Source organism: Periplaneta americana, chromosome 2 (genome assembly GCF_040183065.1).
Source record: "Periplaneta americana isolate PAMFEO1 chromosome 2, P.americana_PAMFEO1_priV1, whole genome shotgun sequence".
In the NCBI taxonomy this organism is placed as follows: domain Eukaryota; kingdom Metazoa; phylum Arthropoda; class Insecta; order Blattodea; family Blattidae; genus Periplaneta; species Periplaneta americana.
This window is the reverse complement of record NC_091118.1, coordinates 86726192-86747452: the sequence shown is the minus strand read 5'-3', so window position 1 is coordinate 86747452 and position 21261 is coordinate 86726192. Positions and strand designations below refer to the sequence as shown.

Here is a 21261-nt window from a genome sequence, read left to right as displayed (position 1 = left end):
TTACTTCTGATTTCAGTATTTCTTCTGTTAAATTTAGATTATATTCTATATTTAATAGAGTTAAAGGGTTTGGTTTAATTTGTAAGTTTTCTTTTAAATTCGGGATATTGATTTTCTGTTTTAATTCTTGAACAATGGATATGAAACTTTTTTGAGTTTTCAATCTACAGAGAGGACTGTATGAATGCCAATTGTTTCCTGGTAATCTGATAAGTTTTTCATATTGAATCAATGCTTTTTCTTCTATTGTCATTTTGATACTGTTAATATTAGTGAGGAATCTCATAGAATCTATTGGAGTTGTTTTGATTCCACCAGTAATGAGTCTGAGAGCTTGGTTTTAAACATATTCTATGTCGTTTATGAAAGGTGAAGTAATTAAAATTTCTCCGCAGTATGTCAGCACTGGCTGTATAAACGTTTTGTATGTAGTGTTCAAAGTATTCCTAGAGCATCCCTATTTCTTTCCTGCTAGTCTTTTTAGAAGGGAGAATCTTTTACGAGCATTTTTCAGAAATGTATTTCAAATGGTTGCTCCATGTTAACTTACTATCGAAAATAACTCCAAGATATTTGGATTCATAAGTCCTAGTAAGGTGTTGGCCATTGTATTGGATATTGAATTCTCTTTCTTTTTTACCGAGTGAAAATATTTGGTAGTTACTTTTGCTTAAATTGAGTGTCATCAAATTTGATGTATTCCATTCATGTAGTTGATTTAGAGCTTTAAGAGCAGAATTTTGAATTTTGTCTCTATGTCCGTAAGATCCGGAAGTCCACAAAACTATATCATCTGTATCTCCACGTCCATTGAAAATTGGACACATGTTCATATGATCTTTTTTACTTAGAATAGTCCATACTACCATGCCCTATATGATCACATTGTAACAAAAGAGTGCACTGTCATTGGACAATACTATTCCAATATTACACAGATACTGAGATGATTTTTCTTAAAAATATTTAAGAATTGTGTTGGCTCAAATTGAATTCATCATGGCAATTACCCAAGTTGACATTGTTGCCTTGAAGTAGTTTAATGTCTAGTATACCACCAGAACATTTGATTGTGCTCGAAACAATAAAGAATGTTTGTTGCTGAAAACCTCAAAACCAAAAGGCAAGTGTACAATTATTGATTTTTTTTTAAACATGCCTGAATATTAAATGAATGTGTATTTCAAGTAGAGTAATCAAATGGTGAGTAACGTAAATGTAATTTCATAGTATCGAATGTTGTTTTATGTTCTCATTCTTGACATAAATATGAGCAAAATTTCATAACCCCTCCATAAAACAATAACCCTGATATAACAGTAAAATTTTCCTAGTTCCCAAAAAGTTGTTGTATTAAGATTCGGTTGTGTATATATAAGTTAGGAATAGAAGCAGTAGATTCTCTTTATTTAATGCTTTCTTGTATTATGTGTTATTTCTGTAGATTTCGATACTGCAGCAGCAAAAGAATGATCTTGAGAAGTGTGTAAAGGATCTCGAAGCAGCCAATCATGAACTGAGGGAGCGAATAGGTGCCCTGCACCTCAAGGATCATCCATCACCATCTTCAGCTGGTATGTAAATATCAAATAGGCACAATGACTGAAATAGATCAAAATATAATGGCAAATGGTCTGCCAATGGGAAAATTAGAATTTGAATATTGCAGTTTAGAATATCACATCAAGGGCCAAAAGCTTCTTTTATTTCAGTTTCATTTTGAGAGATCTTCCTGATCTCTTTTAGTTGATTTATTAAAATCCATTTGCTGAAATGGGTGGAGTCAACTATACACTGAAATTTTTTTAGTTGATTTATTAAAATTCATCTCCTGAAATCGGTGGAGTCACCTATACACTGAAATTTTTAGGATGCTTCATCTTTGTGGAATATATTATGAAAACCGTGTTATTTTTAAATAAAACCATGAGATGAGATTCGTGTTTTTCATATTTTAGGTACAAAATTCGCGTAACAATTAGGCCTAGTTTTATCGCAAATGTGAAAAACATAGGTCTCTACTTATTGGTTTGTGGTATTGTGTTGTGGCTATGTCGTTGCGCAAATTTTCCATAATATTCCAGAATAAAAACAAATTTTGAGAATTAGCTTGCAATTTAAGAACATATTTTGAACAAAAACGTGTAAACAGAAATCTACTTCTATCACTAGAAAGACCTGTTAAATGAACAGTTGCTGTTCTGAATGAAATACATTAGGCCTATTCTTTGTATGCATTGTCTTACTATATTTGACACATTACATTTGGAAACATGTTGTGTTTAGCCAGTCATTATTAATGACTGCTGCATTGGTAAAGTGCAGTAGTGCAGTCATTCTTTAATTGAATATACTGCAGATCCAAGGTTCGCAGGTTCAAATCTGGTAACAGCTGAAGTTAACAACACCGCACCATCCACTTTATGCAATGAATCAATGCATCATAAGATAATATGGTTTCTCAAATCAGCTAAAAGAAAATATACTATTGTAGATAACTTGGTTTGGTTACTATGGGTTGCCATCATCTCTCTTCTGATTTTTTAACATGGAATGATTAAGTGAGCACCTATTCGAGAAAAATACTAGTTACCATTTCTGTAATACCCTATGCAGATCTTGTTCCTTAATGGGACCACAGTGATGCAACCAGCAACATATTTTTGCTCCTTAGTGGCAGCTGGGTGTTGCAACCCATAATATAGTGTAAAGGATGCAAATAAAATAACTCTTAATAATGCAACATACATAATGATCTTTAATTTATTTATACATATCATAACCTACAAACATCCAAATCCTTTATACGCAAACAGCCCCCAACCACTACAACGCTCCATGCAATTGCAGGGAATTTATGAATCCCCTGTCATCTTTTTAATGAACAATTCCGACTTACATGTTGCTGTTAGAGCTCACTTAGTTGCTTGACATAGTGAAAAATTAAATTAATTATTGTTCTCAAGATCAAAGAATTCCTTTATCTTGCCAACAATATTTATTTCTTCACTTGCACAACTTTATTCTTGCCAGTTTCCATCAGTGTGAATTTTATTGAACAATCCCTGCGTTCAAATGATTTATTCCTACAATGGAATAATCATTATAGAAATCATTCGATTATTCTCAACAATTATAAATATTTTAGTGGAATTTTAATTAATTACACATTTTTCTCTGTTTAAATTGAAACAGTCTGAAATGATTTTGTGTATAAGTATATTTCATTCCTACTCAGTTTAACATTTAGCTTGAAAAATACCTCAAAAACAATCTGAGGCACAAATCATGATAATTACTGTAAATGCAGATGCAATTTTTGGTTATATCACTACAAGATGTATATAGAACTAAGAAATTACAGTACTTTTAATACATGATAACTAAAAAGTCTATTTGTCATTGAAAACTAATTGATAGAAAATATTCTTTGTAACTGCAGTATATTAATTGTTTTAGAAGGGAAAGGAGGCCAGTTTCCTTAATCTAGGTAAAGACTTAATGACAAACTAATTGAATGAAAGAGTCGAAGTAGTTGATTTTGAGGAAAAAATCTAAGCCATAGTCTATGTTATGTAAAGTGAAAATTATTTAAACACATTACATAATACTTAGTCACCTTAAATAACAGAATACAACAGATAATAAACAAAACAGATATTCTAATACATATTTCAATTTTTTTTTAACAATTTGCTTTGTTTTACTTATGAAAATTTAATTCTTGCAATTGCCTATTCGATTGCTTAACATTTCCTGAGTTTGAGATTTATTTTTTTTTTCATGGGACTGTGCAAAAACAATGTGCGACATTTTCTGGAGATATATTTAAACATCTTGCTGAAATGACGCATCTCTCACTTCGAGCACTTGTGGCCGGAATACCCAACCAAAATCATTTGGGCTACTCATCTTAGTTTAGAAAATCATCATTTCTGCTGACACCATCTGCCAAATAAATCAGAGCTGTCTCCAGGAACCCCATGGATGTAGGTTTGAATCTCTTTTTTTTCATAGTTATTTTCACACCAGTCATCATAGTCATCTTTCATCCTCTTTGGTGGGGTTTGTGGACTGTAGCCCACTGAACATATTAAATGGTCTTATATCCGCAGCACTTACTTTGATGCATGTGTCTCTGAAAATTTGTTTCATCTCTGACGTAACATGAACTTTATTCATACTAGCTTGAGAATATACATGTCTTGCAAGAACAGGAGGCCAAACTGCCTTTTTGAAAAGTTAACTGTTTTACATGAGAAGCAGTGAACAAATCCCATGCATTTTAAGATATTCTTATCCCTTACTTCTCCGAATTTAGTCCAAGCAGAGGTAGTAACTGCTTTCTATTTTTTTTTTTTTTTCACTACTATTAACTCTCCTGCATTAATTTTATTTTCAGCACTTAATTTTGACATTGTATCTTGTAATCTCTTACCATCAGCAGAGACTGTGTCTAATTCTCTCTTGAGGTCGACGTCAATAGTATTGAATCCTCTTCAACATTCGTTTTGATGAAACTTACTGATTAGACAAACCTACATTCACTTACTGCTACCGGAAGAGGATGCAGTGAACACTGAATGCTTATTATCAGACTGATCACTCATTAGTTACTTTACTTCGTGATTTATTTGAAATATTCGTAGATGATTGTTATCCATGCTGTCAGAGCCTTCCTGGACTGATAACAATATCCTGTGCTCACTCTGATGCAGCTCACTGATGTGTAGTATGTAGCAGAGACTTATTTAACTTCATTCTGCATCAGATTTATTATATTTCGAACAAAAACATATTCACGTCAAAATACAAACTCACTGTATATATGCTATATATATTCAGTCTCACATCTGTTGTAAAATTAATTAACCTAGTTCCTTAGTAAATACATCATCCAGTATTGGATGGATATCTGGTTATTGTGGAATATAAGGCAATAAAATAGCAAAATGTGTATGAAACTTTTTTTCTTATACTCACTTGATGGAACAATTAATAAGATCCACACTCTGGCAATTAAATAACGAATAGAAGATTAACTAATAGGACAAACCAGAGAAACACCTAGAAAATTTTTTAAACAACCAACAACATTAAAATTTATAATGATATATATATATACCTAGATATATGCAGACATTTGCTACACAGCCTAGAATTTGAAACCATATTACAGAAGTACTGGTATACCTACATTACTTTAAATTATAAGAGTCACCAAATGGTTTGTATCAGTTCTTGCACAGGTAATTTACGCTGTGGATTCTGAATTCACGGCAGGTAAACAAACTTCTGTCTCTGATAGACTCTAGGGAAAAATAATTCTGCCTTATATGTGACTGTAACTTACAAATGAAACATTTTGTACTGCCAGATTACTAGAAACCAGGGAGGTTTTGAAGGCGATGTTAGCAACCAACCACTTTTATTCCTAATGAGATAAAGAATAACTTAGCATGGTGGTGTACTGGTTAATGAGTCTGTCTTGTATCAGATGGTCTGGGGTTCGATCCCAAGGGTCGGCTATCCTGACTTGGGTTTTTCGTGGTTTCTGAAGTCTATTCAGACAATTCTAGGATAGTACCAATTACAAGGGCCATACATGACCCACTTCTTTCCCAAACCTTCATAATATAAGTTCTTATGTCATCATCTTACCTTCCATGGCCATCTATCAGAGAAATATAGCAACTGGAGAGGATAGAGCTTTATAGGCAAATGTAAAGCAGAAATGCCGTAATAAACTAAATATTTAATGTGTATGTTAATTTGGCTTTGTACAGATGCAGATGTTTGCCATGTCACCGTTTCCAAACACCATATACTGTAGCTATATTCCATTTTCTATCCTTACAAAATCAGCGGAGAGAATGGGATTGGAAATAAATGAAGGAAAAACGAAATATATGATAGTTAATGATAAAAAGAAACACACAATGAAGGTTTCCTAAAAATAGAGATAAAAAATTTCAGAAAGTAGATACTTTCGTATACTTAGGATCCTTAATGAATAATACTAATGATAATAAAGAAGAAATAAATAGATGAATACAGAGTGCAAATAGATGTTACTTTACACTTTACACTACTGAAGTATTTCAAAACCAAAATACTCACAAGAGAAACGAAGGTAAGACTCTATAAGACATTAATAAAACCTTTACTGACATATCAAGCAGAGACATGAGTATTGTCTGTGAGTGATATGGCTAGACTTTGGGTGTTTAAAAGGAAGATTTATGGGGCGACCAATGAAAATGGAGAATGGCAAATAAGATACAACAGAGAACTCCCCCAACTATATGATTTCTCAATATTATTACGGATATTAGAGTGGCAAGACTAAGATGGGCTGGACATGTTCTGAGGAAGGAGAGAGAGGATATGGTGAGGAGGATAATGGAGAGCAGAGTGGAGAATAGAAGAAATGTTGGGAGACCGAGACTGAGGTGGATGGATGGATGGATGGGGTCGAGGAGGATGTGAAACATTTGGGGATCAGGAATTGGTGGCAGGTCGCTAGAGATAGGGACACCTGGAAATCAGTTTTGAGGGAGGCTATGGCCCGCTTTGGGCAGTTAAGCCGATGATGATGATGATCCTTACAACAAGTCCAGATCACCACAAGCTCATTCAATCAGTCTTCTCCATATTCACCCATCTTCTGATTTTATTATTTCACATGATTCCATTCTGGACACTCTGGCACCTAAGACATTGTCACTGTTAAAAAAGAAAAACACTGCTAAGGTGGATTTGAATCCATTAAACTAATCTAATGACAAGCTTAGTAATCAGTCAAATTATACATTTTATTTAATTATACTTTCTACATGCAGAGTTTATTTATACTTAATTGAATTTTGAAATAATTTTCTTACAGTTGTACTTTGAATTGTCTTTTCAAATCTGAGACAGTTCAACTTGTCAGAATCATTTTTCTCATTCATTTAATGCGTCTAAGGTAGTACTGTCCAAGAGTAATACATGAGTGACTTTTTAGGTCCGGATTCTACCTCGTCTCTGACTCACATGAAGATCGGCAGGAGTTCTCCTGGCAGCTATTCTTCAGGGCTTGACATGCTACCTGGAGAGGGTGGCTCTCTCTCTAACAGTCCCTGGGGTACGGCAGCTGCTATGTCTCTGGAATACAATGGAAGTCAGAGTGAAGATCGGGACCAGGGGAAGGACAGAAGCAGGAGAGGAAGTGACGGGGGTCGCAATGGGGGACTCACAGCACTCTCTAGCTTGGTCCTACAGCATGGCTTTGGCAGACAGCGCAGTGAACTCTCTGACTACATGTCTGAAGACCAAGCACTGGAGGAGTATGGGGCTGTCTTCACACAGGTGAGAAGCAGTACCACATTATTGCCAGTTGCATTCGGCTGAAGTGATCACCCAATCTTTTGTCAAATGTTTTCCAAGTATAAAAAGATCACTTAGTTCTTATTGTATAAAAATGGTTGTTTGTATGTTTTCCAGTTGTTATAGACATTTCCACAAACCACAAAGTGTATCCTGCTAATTTCATTCGTCATACTATATATTATTAGATTAGACATGTCCAACTTTAAATAGGCTGTGACATTGTTTGGGTACAGTCTCTTGTTCGCCATAATTTGCTGGTGAATGATACAATGATATGCAAGGAAATCAGAGGGTTACCATATTGTCTACAAATAACAATACATCCATTTAACATGGCCTGTTATGGCTTTTTCTCCATGAGTAATGATGGCAATAAGGTTGTGTAATGACACATTAAGAGGACACTATGGTGAAATAATGGTGAAAAATTAAGAAAATCGATTTAAAAATTTATTGTGGTTCTCTATTTAGACCGAGCTCAAAAAGCTAATTAATTTATGTTCCCATGACTATTTTCAAGCTTTTGAGCTAATATGAATTAAAAATTGTGAAAATTGTGATCCAAGGAGCCTTTTTAGTGACGTTAATATAAAATACATTTAAAAACTATAATTTCGAAACTATTAGCCCTAATGAAACAAAATTTAGGATGAAAATTATAAACGTTTTAAAACTCACAGAAGTGTCCCCTTAAGTGTTTAACAAAAGAATTGAATCTCTTTTTAAAAAAATCATCCCAAGTAATTCTCTGACGCCGAAATCTTAAAAAAAAGCATCTGAATAAAAACTAGTAGCTGAGCCATGTAACATGTCTGTGTAGTCAGCCATTTGGAGTGAGAAAGCAATATCATTGAACAAATCTTTCAGCAGCTACATATTGCTACACATTTTTTTCCATTCATCACATAAATGTATTTCTTGATAGTTGAAGACTTTGGGTTACAGCTATGATCTCTCATTTAATTTTAAATCCTTAAGAAAAATAATTAGCTTTTTCAAGAACATACTCTTTTACAAACTCTTCTTCTGTGAAAGGTTTTTTTTAATGATACGGTAGCTAAATTTGAAGGATGAAATGCCTGTGTTCTTAGAATGTGAGCTTGGTTTTGTCAGCAACATCTATAATATTTTCGTTGTAAGAATAATCCTACAGTAAACAATGACTTGCTAAAGAGCTAAGCGAACTTAGATGTAAAACAAGGAAGCTTTTTAAGCTTGCACGAAAAACTGATGATTGGACCACTTATCGGAGGGAACTTAACAGTTACAACATGGCTAGTCGCAAAGCCAAAAGACAGGCTTGGAGGGAGCACTGCGAGGGGATGGAAAACATTCCTAGCAGTGCAAGACTCGTGAAACTAATGTCTAAAGGTGCTCACAAGATAGTAAGCACATCAAACTATAAGATGGTAGTTATACACAGTCTGGAATGGAAATGCTTGCTCATTAAATGAGCAAGCGTTCATTTTCCGGACTCAAAAGTGGTTGACAATGACCAACTGAATGATCTAGGGTGACCAGATCTGCTCCATTTAAGTTCGAGCAGAGAGGATTGGAACCTGGTCAGGGATGTGATCACTATAACCAAAGTAAGGTGGGCTATCAATTCTTTTGAACCATATAAATCTGTGGGTCTTGATTTGATCATGCCTGCTTTGCTGCAACAGGGAATTGACTTTGCAGTATCTATAGGGTTTGCCTAGCCTCTGGTTATGTTCCATTGGCTTGGAGGCAGACCAAAGTAACATTTATACCAAAACCTGGGCGACCTAACTACACAAGAGGCCAAGACATATCGTCCAATTAGCCTCTCCTCATTTCTTCTAAAAGCACTGGAGAGACTAGTGGATAGGCACATTAGGGACAAAGTACTGAAGGATTTTCCTTTACACAAGCACCAATTTGCCTATCTACCAGGTAAATCTACAGAAGCAGCACTTCATCACAGTCTAGTATATACAGTCACGAAGCTCAATACTTACTTAATATGCATACATAAACAGTTGAAATATGCATCCATAGATCGTTGCTAACCACCAGGATCGCTACTATCGCCTCATCACATACCCTTTCCCCAGCAGACGATAAAATGTACTGTACGTTCGATATTGTATTCTTTTGAAAAAATTAACACCTTCCTTCCACTATTGAAATACATAAGGTGCCACTCCTATGAAATTAGTGTACATATGATTGTGTTACTTCGTCTCTTAGGTAGTAGATGAATACAATAATTCAGTACTCAATTGTAGTATTAAAATACAGACAAATAGAATGTGACGGGTGTCATACATGACATTATGTTTAATTATAATGTATAATTGCGAATATAGGAATATAAGTTAAATATAGTAAACATAAGCTATAATTTCCATTATGTAGTGGCAGGGCATTGGAGACCACTAAAATTAGACAGAAAAGGGCAACTGGTACAGTAACCATAACCTATAATTTCAACATATCTAAATATTCGTGCGGTGCAACTGAAAATTATTGAATCGTGCATAAATGAATGTACAAGAATTTCGCAATATTTAATCAAAATAAAGGCAGGTATTACACATACGAACACCGTAATTTTCAACCAAAAATAATATTACACCTTAACTCGCAAGGAATCATGTCTGAAGTGTCTCCTAATCATTGTTTTAAATTTTATTAATGCAATTACACTACATTTTAGAGAAATATATGTTACTCCTTCGTGATCAGGTTAAGCAAATCACATGGTCTGCCTTACGGCCTGTATTAGATCACGATGGCAGTGACAGTTTATTGTTCCTAGTACTCACAGCACTCCAAGCGGCTAGCAACTACCGCGCGAAATGCAAAAGATCATCCCAAGCTTCGTGACTGTATATAGTAGACTGTGGCTTCATAATGTTGTGTCATCTATCAAGAAAGCGCTGGCTTTTAAGGAAATTGCCATTGGAGCATTTTTAGATATAGAAGGAGGGTTTGATAAAACTTCATGCGAAGTGGTGTCAGAAACCCTTCAAGAGCATAATGTCCCTACACTCATCTATAGATGGATATACTTTATGCTAGAAAATAGGCAAATTTCCATGAGCCTATCTGGGGAAACGCTAAAGGTGACTACAGCCAGGGGCTGTCCTCAAGGTGGCGTTCTTTCGCCCCTGCTTTAGAACCTGGTTGTGGATGCCTTGCTGTGGGAACTCAAAATGTGGCTGGGTATTTTACTATTGGATTTGCAGATGATATTGCTGTGATTGTTAAAGGGAAATTTCCTAATACAGTCTTCGAAGTGCTTCAAGTTGCACTGAGAAAGATTGAAACCTGGTGCAACAGAAATAGACTTTCTGTTAATCCTAACAAAATGGTAGTGGTACCTTTCACTAGAATGAGGTCTATAGGGAACTTGAAGGAACCTACTCTTTTTGATGAGAGGATACCCTACTCTTCACTAGTTAAGTATCTAGGACTCATCTTGGACAAGAGATTAACTTTAAAAAAGCATCTAGACTACTGTATTGCCAAGTCCTATAGAGTTTTCTGGACCTGTAGAAGAATGCTTGTTAAGACTTGGGATCTACAACTTAGTATTATGTATTGGATATACATCACTATGGTAAGACCTTTACTCTCTTAAGGGCTCGTCTCCACTATTAAACATTTAACAACATGTTAATTGTTAAATTGTTTACTGTTAACATCCCAACATGTTGATTGAACATGTTAATGCTAATTTCATTTAACACTTTGTCCACACTGTTAAACATGTTAAACTTGACTTTCTTTGCGTAGTCCACCATAAACAATCTTTGAGATTTTAATGTAGATAGTGTCTTATTTTCAAACCTGAGACAATGGACTCAGATGATGATCTGACTTTTCTAATTGTCTCTATTGCTTGTTACAAGGCCTTGAAAAGGAAGAAAATGAGAATGTTGGTGTGGCAATATCTTAGTAAAAGACACTATGCAGAAGACATTCTAAACGAGCTTAAAGTTGAAGATTGATTTGGATTCAAAAACTTGCTGAGAATGTCAGAACACGGTTTTAATATAGTGCTGCAAAAATACTTCCTGTTGCATCAAAGAAAGACTCAATTTAACAGCAGCCATTTCATCTCAATTAAAAGAATTACAGCGCAATTATCATAGGACCTACGACGTGATAGATATTAAAGGAGTGGATCATAATGTATAATTATTCTTTCCGAAGTTTTACGAACGTTAATAGACATCACCAAATATGGCCATTACTGACGTCAACATAGCATTAACGTTTAGCATACGACGAGAGTGCGAAAACTCTCTGTTGTATTCTCGAGAACAGTTAAATAATAATTTCAGTTCTCTAAAACAGTCGGCCTTCTTTGCTTTGTCTCTGTATTCTTTTGCAGACACATCCCACAAACAAGACCTTTCCATCAGTGCATTAATTTTATTCTAACTTATTTTCTTTCATCTATTCCATTACTTCGAACAACTTACAACCAACACCAAGGACCAATGATAGTATAAAAATGATCAAGATACGCGCCACAAAAATCGGAACTTAGTTGTTGCTATGGAAACTGTATGAACTTTGCCAAACCGTACCGACGCTGCACTAGCAAATGAATTGACTTTACATGTTTTCCATTGCTGCTGGAAAACACGCCAACATTTTAAAAGTGTTAACTTCAACATACTCAGTCAATTGAGACTTGAAATGTCCATATACATGTTAAATTCAACATGTTATATTTAACATGTTGTAGTTAAATGTTTAATAGTGGAGACGAGCCTTTACACCGCACTTATGTGGTGGCCAAGAGTTAAATTAAGGAGACTGAACTGCAATAACAGGAGCATTTAGAACAACTCAGGGCGCCAGCATATTACAAGAACAGACTACCTTGATATTACTCTTAGTATTCATCCGCTTACAATATAAATAACAAAATATAACAGTAGCTTTTCTTTTACATAACGTTTTACATATGAGTGAAGTTATATGTTTCGTTGTGTTTAATAACTAGAATTCAATTTTTATTTTCAAATAGTACAAGGTTATGATTTCCAAATATGGAACTATATTTTCCTGCGTCATGTGAGTGTTTCGACTGGGAGTCAATCACGGATTTGACAGCCATGTGCTTGTGTCTATATTAGGATATTTATTACCAGGGAACGGATTTATATGGACTAAAAATATATGAAATATGTAAATATATATGTAGTTATTTTTACCAAAATATGGAATTAAATATGGATTTTTACCAAAATATGGAATTAAATATGGACTTAAAATTATAAAAAAATGACTATGTACGTTAAATATTGGTACATTTTAATCAAACTAAACAAAAAATATAATGGACGTACCTTATCTTCCAATGTAGTTTCAACAAAACACAATTTTTATTGTCTGTTACCATAACAATAGGTTACAAACATTTCTTTCAAGTGCTGAAAAGTGAATCTTCTTCTATTGTCTCTGAGGATAGATTTATACTGACTAAAAGAGCGTTCGACGTCACAAGAAGTAACTGGTACATAATTCAATTTCACAATGTCTGCTGGGGATAAGTCCAAGTTAATCTTCACTGTTGATTCACCACTCATCACAGCAACAACCTTTTGTAGTTCTTCATATCCAGGGTTTTTTGAAAGTACAGTGTCCACCTTAGCTCTTACTGCATCTGCAACTTTACCTCTACCACGATTCAGTTGTTCCACAGTACTATTTATAATTTCAAAACTTTCAGATAGTGAAAGGTGCCTATTTTGGAGACTTTTGAGCGTTTTTATGATGCATGAAAATGTATGCTGAATGTGAGCTAAGTCATTCTTCACACTTATGTCACAGGTAACTGTTTTCGCAGTATCAATTGAGACTGCATCTTCAGAGTCCAATGCAAGGAGAACATTGTTAATAGAGTCTATATGTTCGGCATAATATTCAACTGCTTCTAGCCATGTACCCCATCTAGTTAAAATTGGCTTTGGTGGCAATGGAATTTCAGGGTACATTTCTTTCAACACGTTAACTCTACTGGGAGCTTTGAGAAATACTTTTTTCACTGATGAAATCAACAAATCTACTTTAGGGAAATTGTCTCTGACCACTTCTGCCACACGATGAAATGCATGCGCCACACAAGTAAAATGAGTCAATTTAGGATATACAACAGATAATGCTTGTCCAGCTTTGACCATATAAGGGGCAGCATCGCTAATAAAGAATAACACATTATCGTACATAATACCCTTTGGCCACAGGATACCCATAGCTTCGTTGAACAGTTTAACTATAGTTTTGTTATTGCACTTTTCTAGAACATCACAATGTAAAAGAATTCGTTCAGAATATTGTTCACTTAACAAACCGATAACTACATTACCAACAAGTCTACCTTCTTTGTCGGGAGTCTCATCAATGGAAACCCAAATTGAACTATCTTTAATTTCATCTCTTATCTTCTGTATTGTCTCATCGTAGATGGATGGAGCATACGTCTTCCTAAGTGTTGACTCATCCGGGATTGTATGTTGAGTATATTTTTCAAGGAATTCCCTGAAGACCTTATTCTTTAGTTTGTAGAGAGGAATATCAGCAGAGATGAGAGAACGGCACAGGTCGATGTTAAACTCAGATCTTACATTCGATGTTGTTGGTTGTGTTAAAAACAATTGTCTCTGCTTGGAATTTAGTTGTTTGTTGGCCTGATGTTTACTAGTTGTAATGTGTTGTTGCACCAGGAACTTTTGTGTAGATGATACTGCACACTGACACAAATTACAAAATAATATTTTATTGTCAGTTGATAAACCATCTTCTTTAAATTCTGAAATGTAACTTGTTAGTTTTGATTTTAAATTGACTGAATGACGTACTTTTGGCATATTTACCGTCTTTATAGTATGATTTACAAAACTGAACCTATGTGTACTCTGACTGGCATTTAACTGTTGAGCTGCACAACTGAAGTCTGTTAAAAATTTTAAATTAAATTAATACAGTTTTGTAACTTACTTTCCCATTGTTGATAGGACTGCTAATTTTCAAATAACTCTGATGTTAAAGGGATTACTGAACATGTGTTTAAATCTCTATTGTTGAAATGTATTTTTAAAAGTTAATGGAATTTTGTTTTGTTTTATTGTTAAACCTAATATAATATGGACTGTTTTATATGAAATATGGAAAATATATGGAAATTAACGAAAATATGTACTAAACTCTAAAATATGGAAAAATATGGAAAATAAAAGTAGGATTTTTCAACCCTACACATTGTGAAACATAAAGATAATGCAAAATATAAATTATATTAGCTTTATAAGTAAATATGTATTTACATATAAATCCTTTCCCTGTTTATTACAGTGAAAAGGGAATAGTTGTTGGAATACAAAATTTTCTTATAGGATTCGAACTTGCAGTCACATTCCATGTTGCTAATTTCGATTTAAGTACTTCTTCTTCTTCTCTTCTTCCTCCACTTCATGGATTGAACGGCAGTTCTGTTCCGGTCTTACAGCAAATCTTTCCAGCTCTTCTTTGGTCTTCCGATATGTCTCTTGCCTGTAGGATGATAGGTATATATTATTGTAGGTATTCTTGTTGATTCCATTCTTCCCAAGTGTTGCATCCATCAGTTCTAATACATTCATTTGAATTAAATATAATCTAGTGCATCCTTTTGTTCTCCTCAAGAAACTAATTTCCGAACTCTGTATTGAAACTTATGAATTTATGAATTTCACTTTTGAGTGGAATATCAGAATCGGTGACATTCCAAGTTATCTTGTTTTTTTTGGCAACGACACTTGCTTTTCACCACAACACAGAAATACTCCATTTCCTATTCATTATGAAAATGACAAGTTTTTTTTACTTATTTGAGGCACTCATTTTTTTCGCTATATTAAAATAATTAAGTAACTGATTAACTAGTGGACTTACTCGTGTTAATTATGTAAGCCGCACAGACTTAAGGTACGGTCACACGTCGCTACTTTTGCAGCGCTGCAGTACAAAAAACTGTGCAGCTCTTGTACTGTGACGTGTGAACAACGGTGCAACCCGAAAAGCAGTGGCTGCCGAACCTGCTGCCCGCTACTTTTCCATGCTGCGCGCGGCTTAAAAGTAGCAACGTGTGAACAGGGTTCTCAGGGTTGCAGCCGCAGCATTTTTGATATCGGTTTTGTTGAAACTTTTCCTGCGGTTGCAACCAGTGTTACCACCCAAATGTGCGAATGATACTTTTATTGTTTGGATATATTTTAATGTTAAATGTGATGAAAATAAATTATTTGTAACAGTTACTAAATACACAATACAGTCTGAGCATAATTGCTGACGATATAATTCATTTTTTTAAATTTTCCATAGCATAGTTCCAAACAGGAGGGTTGCCAACATTGATTACGTGAATATACTGTTGGTTATCATTTAAGTATATAGGCGTTTTTAAAAGCTTTATAATACGAGGGGGATCCAGGAAATAACGACCGGTTTGTTGTAATAATTAAAAAATATATATATTTATTTGAAAAAACAAAGTCTGTTACATAACTGAAGCTTCCTTTACTTCTCTACATAATCACCACTTACATTTAAACATTTGTCGTATCTGTTCACTAGCTTTAGAATTCCCGTGTTATACTCCTCTGCCGCCAGTTCATTAAGCCAGGTGTTCACTGTCTTCTTCAACTCTTCATCACTTCCAAAACGCGTACCACCCAGAAAGTCTTTCAGCTTAGTGAAAGGTGAAAATCGCTAGGAGCAAGGTCTAGACTATAGGGCGGATGATCAAAGATTCCCAACCGAATTGATCCAGCAATTCTCGAGTTGAAGCAGCAGTGTGCGGGCTGGCGTTGTCGTGAAGAAGCAAAACTCCTCTCGAAAGCATTCCTCGCCTCTTGTTTTGGATGGCTCGGCGTAGTTTTCGTAAAGTCTCACAATAACGATTTGCATTGATCGTAGTGCCTTTTGGCATGAAATCCAGCAAAAGAACACCTTTGCGATCCCAAAAGACAGTAGCCATGACTTTTTGTGTTGAGAGAGTCTGTTTGAATTTTCTCGGTTTCTTGGGTGATGAGGGATGATGCCACTGACGTGATTGGCGCTTGGTCTCTGGGTTGTTGTGAGACACCCAGGTCTCATCACCAGTCACAATTTGATCAAGAAAGGCGTCTCCATCTGTGTGATATCGCATCAAGAATGTCAATGCTGAGGCCATTCTCTGAGTTTTGTGTTGGTCACTCAGTTGCCAGGAACCCATCGTGCACAGATTTTGTGGTAGCCAAGATGTTGCGACACAATTTCACCAAGCAAAGAACGAGAAATGTCAGGAAAGGCAATATGCAATTCGTCGAGTGATGTGCGCCTGTCTTGCAAGATTCTGTCGTTCACTTTAGTCTTCAGGTCTTCTGTGATGAGTGATGGGCGTCCGGGTCGAGTTTCATCGTGGACATTTGTTCGCCCATTGTTGAACATTTCGCACCATTTTCTCACATTTCTTTCATTCATTACAGTATCACCATACACTTTTTTCAATTGCCGGTAAATTTCTGCAAGTTTCAAATGTCGGGCATTCAAAAATCGAATCACACTCCTCACCTCACAGTCGGCGGGATTATCAATCACGTCGTTCATTTTGAAGTAACACAAAATGCACAACGGCGACTTTATGCAACCAGTACTCACAACATTATGAGAACACATGTTAAGGAAGCCAGTTGACCTTCAAACAAGGAAGGGGAGTCAGCTGCTCGGCGGGTATGCGCAAACGGTCATTATTTCCTGGATCCCCCTCGTAAAAATAATGTCAATTTCTGAATACTAGATACGACAGAAAAGCAAATAATAGATAAGTAAGCTTTCGCATGAGTTTCTTAATAATGCGAACATAACCACAAAATGTATATTGAGAAGGCAACACGGAGATGGAAACCTGCAGCATGACTGCAGCTGCAAAAGTAGCGCCTTGTGTGTGAACAGACTCGCAACCTCCAGCTGCAACTTTTGCAGCACTCGGGTTGCGCAGCACGAAAAGTAGCGTGCAGCGCGCTACTTTTGGCTTACGTGTGAACACGACACGCAACTTTTGCAGCTGCAGTACAAAAGTTGCATTGCAAAAGTAGCGATGTGTGACTGTACCTTTACATAATTAACACGAGTAAGTCCACTAGTTAATCAATTACTTATATTCACGTGTTAAAAGTAGTGTACGAAGATTCAAAATGGATTAAAATAATTGTTTTGAAAATTATCAGACACACATGTGCACAAATCCATAACTTATAAAAGAACGCAGCAAGAACCATCTGAAAAACTACAATCTTTTTGCTATAGTAAAAGAGACTACTGCACAATGGGATGAGAATTTCAACTACGTCTCAGTTCAAAGACTGGGGAATCACATTTTCTCTTCTGCTTACTCATTCCACAGGCCATGAATGATGCCACAAGAAATCACGTGATTATGATGAGGTGGGGCTCCCTCACAGTTCATTTTAAAATACAACTTTCACTTCAGCTGGTTAAGGGAAGAAAAGTATGAATGGTTAATGTTTTCCATTCGGAATATCAATGAAATATTGCATTACAAATTATTATATCTGTAAGCTATTCTCGTTTTCATAACTCTTCTTGCTATAGGTATATGCAATCAAGCAAAATCCGGCCTGCAGTCAACCATGCATTGAACGTGCCTGAATTAGATAATGAAATTTAAAAATTCAAAAAATTTCTAAGCATGTTGCAGCTGCTGTTCACATTGGATTGGCCACTGCCAACAAAATCAGAATGAGAAAGTTACTTAACTATAAAATTATCACATCCAAACCTGTCTTTAAGATGCAGACATCATTTCAATGTGAAATTAGTTATTTTTAGGAAAGTTTTACAGTTCATTTGGTCTAGGTAGTCAGATTTTAACCTTGATAAAAAAATGCTAATTTAATACTGTTCTACTTGCAATGACTTGATTATGAGGGTGCATTCAACTCATTTGACATCTTACCTTCCATGTGGACCACTCAAGTTTTTTATTTCTTGTAAGGTATTTTTAAATTTTTTACATTCTGGAAGATGGTGTCTATTCATTTCCTATCCTTGTTTACATAAAACACATTCTTCTGATTCATAAATTCCAATTCTGTGCAAAAATGCTGACTGGAAGGTAGTTGTGTCCAGTATGTAGTCAGATCTCAGCAACAGCTTCCTTCTTGAATTTCACAGAGTAGTTCTTCCAGGATTTGTTAGTGTGTGTCCATTGTTTGGCTTTTGATTATTGAGAAAGTTTATGGTGTGTTTTATTTCTACATTTGCATTGATTAAACATGTTAGTGTATGGGTACTTTAAGGCATTAAATTGTGATAATACAGTCTGATCCGTTTGGGTATGGATAATATTAATTTATTATTATAAAGCTATTATGATAGTAGGAAAAGTTTCTTGCCGGTTATATTATGATTAAAATATGGGAGTTTCCATATATGACAATCAACAATACATAATCTGAAAGGACAAATGAAAATTGTAGAAGATTAAAATGGCTGCTACAGATCAACAGCGGGCACAATGTGTTCTTTGGTATGCTAAATTTGAGAATGTTAAAAGAGTTCAAAGGGAATTTTGACGTGAGTATAGTGTGCATATTGTACCTTAATACGATTCCATAATGTTGTGGTGTCGAACATTTGTAGAAACAGGTTCTGTGTTAAAAAACCATGCAGGCGAAATCCAGTATGAGAAGCAGCTATCTCTTGGCTTGGTCCCCAAACTCCCCAGATCTAACCCCTCCTGACTTCTTTGTGTAGGGTTTTCTGTCTATTCACAGAAACCCAGGAACATTGATGATCTGAGAGTAAAAATTACTCAAGCTTTCAACAAATCACCCCTCTTATGTTACAATGGGCATGGGCTGAATTGCATCACCATTATGAGTTGTACAGGGTGCACAATGGGGGTCATGTTGAGCTCTAAGGAATCTCCCATCTTTATACCGAAGTTTCAACAAATAAAGTTCAGTAGCAAATATTTTACGGTATTTTTATTTTATCCATACCCAAATGGATCACTCTGTAATTTGGTATTTAGCCAAAGGGAGAGAGCACAACAAGATTTTGTTACAAAAAAAAAATACGAAAACATGATAGTACACGAACACAAGCATATATATACTGAGAAAACAGCAGTAACACTCTTTAGATTCCCTCCTAGTCAAGACTGCATAAAACAATCATCTCAACAGAATGGAAATAACGACCAAAAAAGCAAAGGAGACAACATCTGTACACTCATACTGAGTAGTTGAAGCCAACTTTCTTGATAGAATTAGAACTTGTGGTCACATTCCATGTGAGATGTTATTATATTGTAATAAAATAATTATCTGTTTGATTGGGCAGACCTGTAGCAGCAGTTACTGGGTCACAACACGCACTGAACAACATTCCACTTCATCAAACAGCGTCCCTACTGACCCTTCCCTGATACGTAATATCAACTCATCACCAGACCTCGGTATTGAGAGTGATCAAGGTCGCTTCTCGAGTCTGGAGGCAACTTCAAGTGGGATACCAGTGGATGTGGCCAAGATGGTCAGCACTATGGAAGGCTATGCATCTGATGTGGATACGACCAACACAGCTGTTGTCATCAACTCAAGTAAGTAATGCACACTTCGGAATTTATCTTCAACTCAATCATGATGCTGTAGAAGCTTCTAGCATCATATGCAGATGAAAGCTTGAACCTATCATCTTCGTGAAAAATTGAGCTTCTCCCTACCCTGTTACAGTGTATGACAATCATTTATTATTGCAGCACTGACCAACATAATATGATCTGGAAATATTCACACATGATCAATGTTGTTGGCTTATTTTCAGTATCTTCAGTTACAATCAAATAAGACCTTCCTAGAATGCTGGTTCAGTGTTAACTTCATTTCTAGTGTGACACCTGGAAGATAAAGTACATTACTCCCACTGATACGATGACTAACAGTTGAATTTTTAACTGGGGGAGAAATGACCAGTAAATTTTACCTACTGCTCAGTCATTAAAGGACAAAATTTCTTTTCACTCTCTGTGTTGTAGAACTATCAAATTCACTTTGCTTCAAAAAGAAGCAGCTCTAATAAAATCATATTCTGCCAGATTTGCACACATGAACTATCAAAAACCAATAAAAGCACAATTTTATAGTAAGTTACCACGAAGTTGTCACCTTGTTCTGTTATATATTATGAACAATTTTTTCTCAAAATGAAAGTTGTAAAGTAGGACAGGAGGATATTTTTAGACCAACTATTGGAAAAGAGAGCCTACACGCAACAAGTAGTGACAATGGAATTAGATTAGTCAACTTTGCCACATCGAAAAATTTAATTGTCAAAAGTACAACATTCCCCCATAAGGATATACATAAATATACTTGGACTTCTCCAGATGGATTGACACACAACCAAATACATCACATCTTGATAGATAAACGGAGACATACTAGTATAGTAGATATTCGAACTTTCAGGGGTGCAGACTGTAATTCTGACCATTATTTGGTGATTGGAGAATTAAGAGAAAGATTGTCAGTAGCCAAGCGAGTAGAGCAACAAGTTAATATTACTAAATTCAATATTTTGAAATTAAAGGACGAGGAAGCTAAGCAAAATTATCAGGTCGAAATTTCGAATAGGTTTGCCACTTTAGAAAGTTCCGATGAAGTTGAGAAAGAATTAGATGTTAATAGCGTGTGGGAAAATATCAGAGATAGTATCAAAATTGCAGCTGAGCAGAGCATAGGTTATTATGAAACTAAGAAAAAGAAACCGTGGTTTGATGAAGATTGTTGCATGGTAGTAGAAAGAAGGAAACAGGCAAAATTGAAATTCTTACAGGATCCAGTTGAGGAGAAGAGAGAT

General features: G+C 35.4%; 1 protein-coding gene across 3 annotated transcripts in view; it reads left to right on the top strand.

Annotated features, from left to right (window-relative positions):
• Window positions 1–21261, top strand: part of LOC138694384 (CDK5 regulatory subunit-associated protein 2-like) — a 382662-nt gene that overhangs the window by 351053 nt on the left and 10348 nt on the right. For all 3 annotated transcript variants that reach the window (XM_069818071.1, XM_069818072.1, XM_069818070.1), the window contains 3 exons: window positions 1445–1574; window positions 7007–7350; window positions 19744–20002. In XM_069818071.1, the coding sequence (XP_069674172.1) occupies window positions 1445–1574; window positions 7007–7350; window positions 19744–20002 (733 nt within the window). The remainder of the gene's footprint in view (window positions 1–1444; window positions 1575–7006; window positions 7351–19743; window positions 20003–21261) is intronic.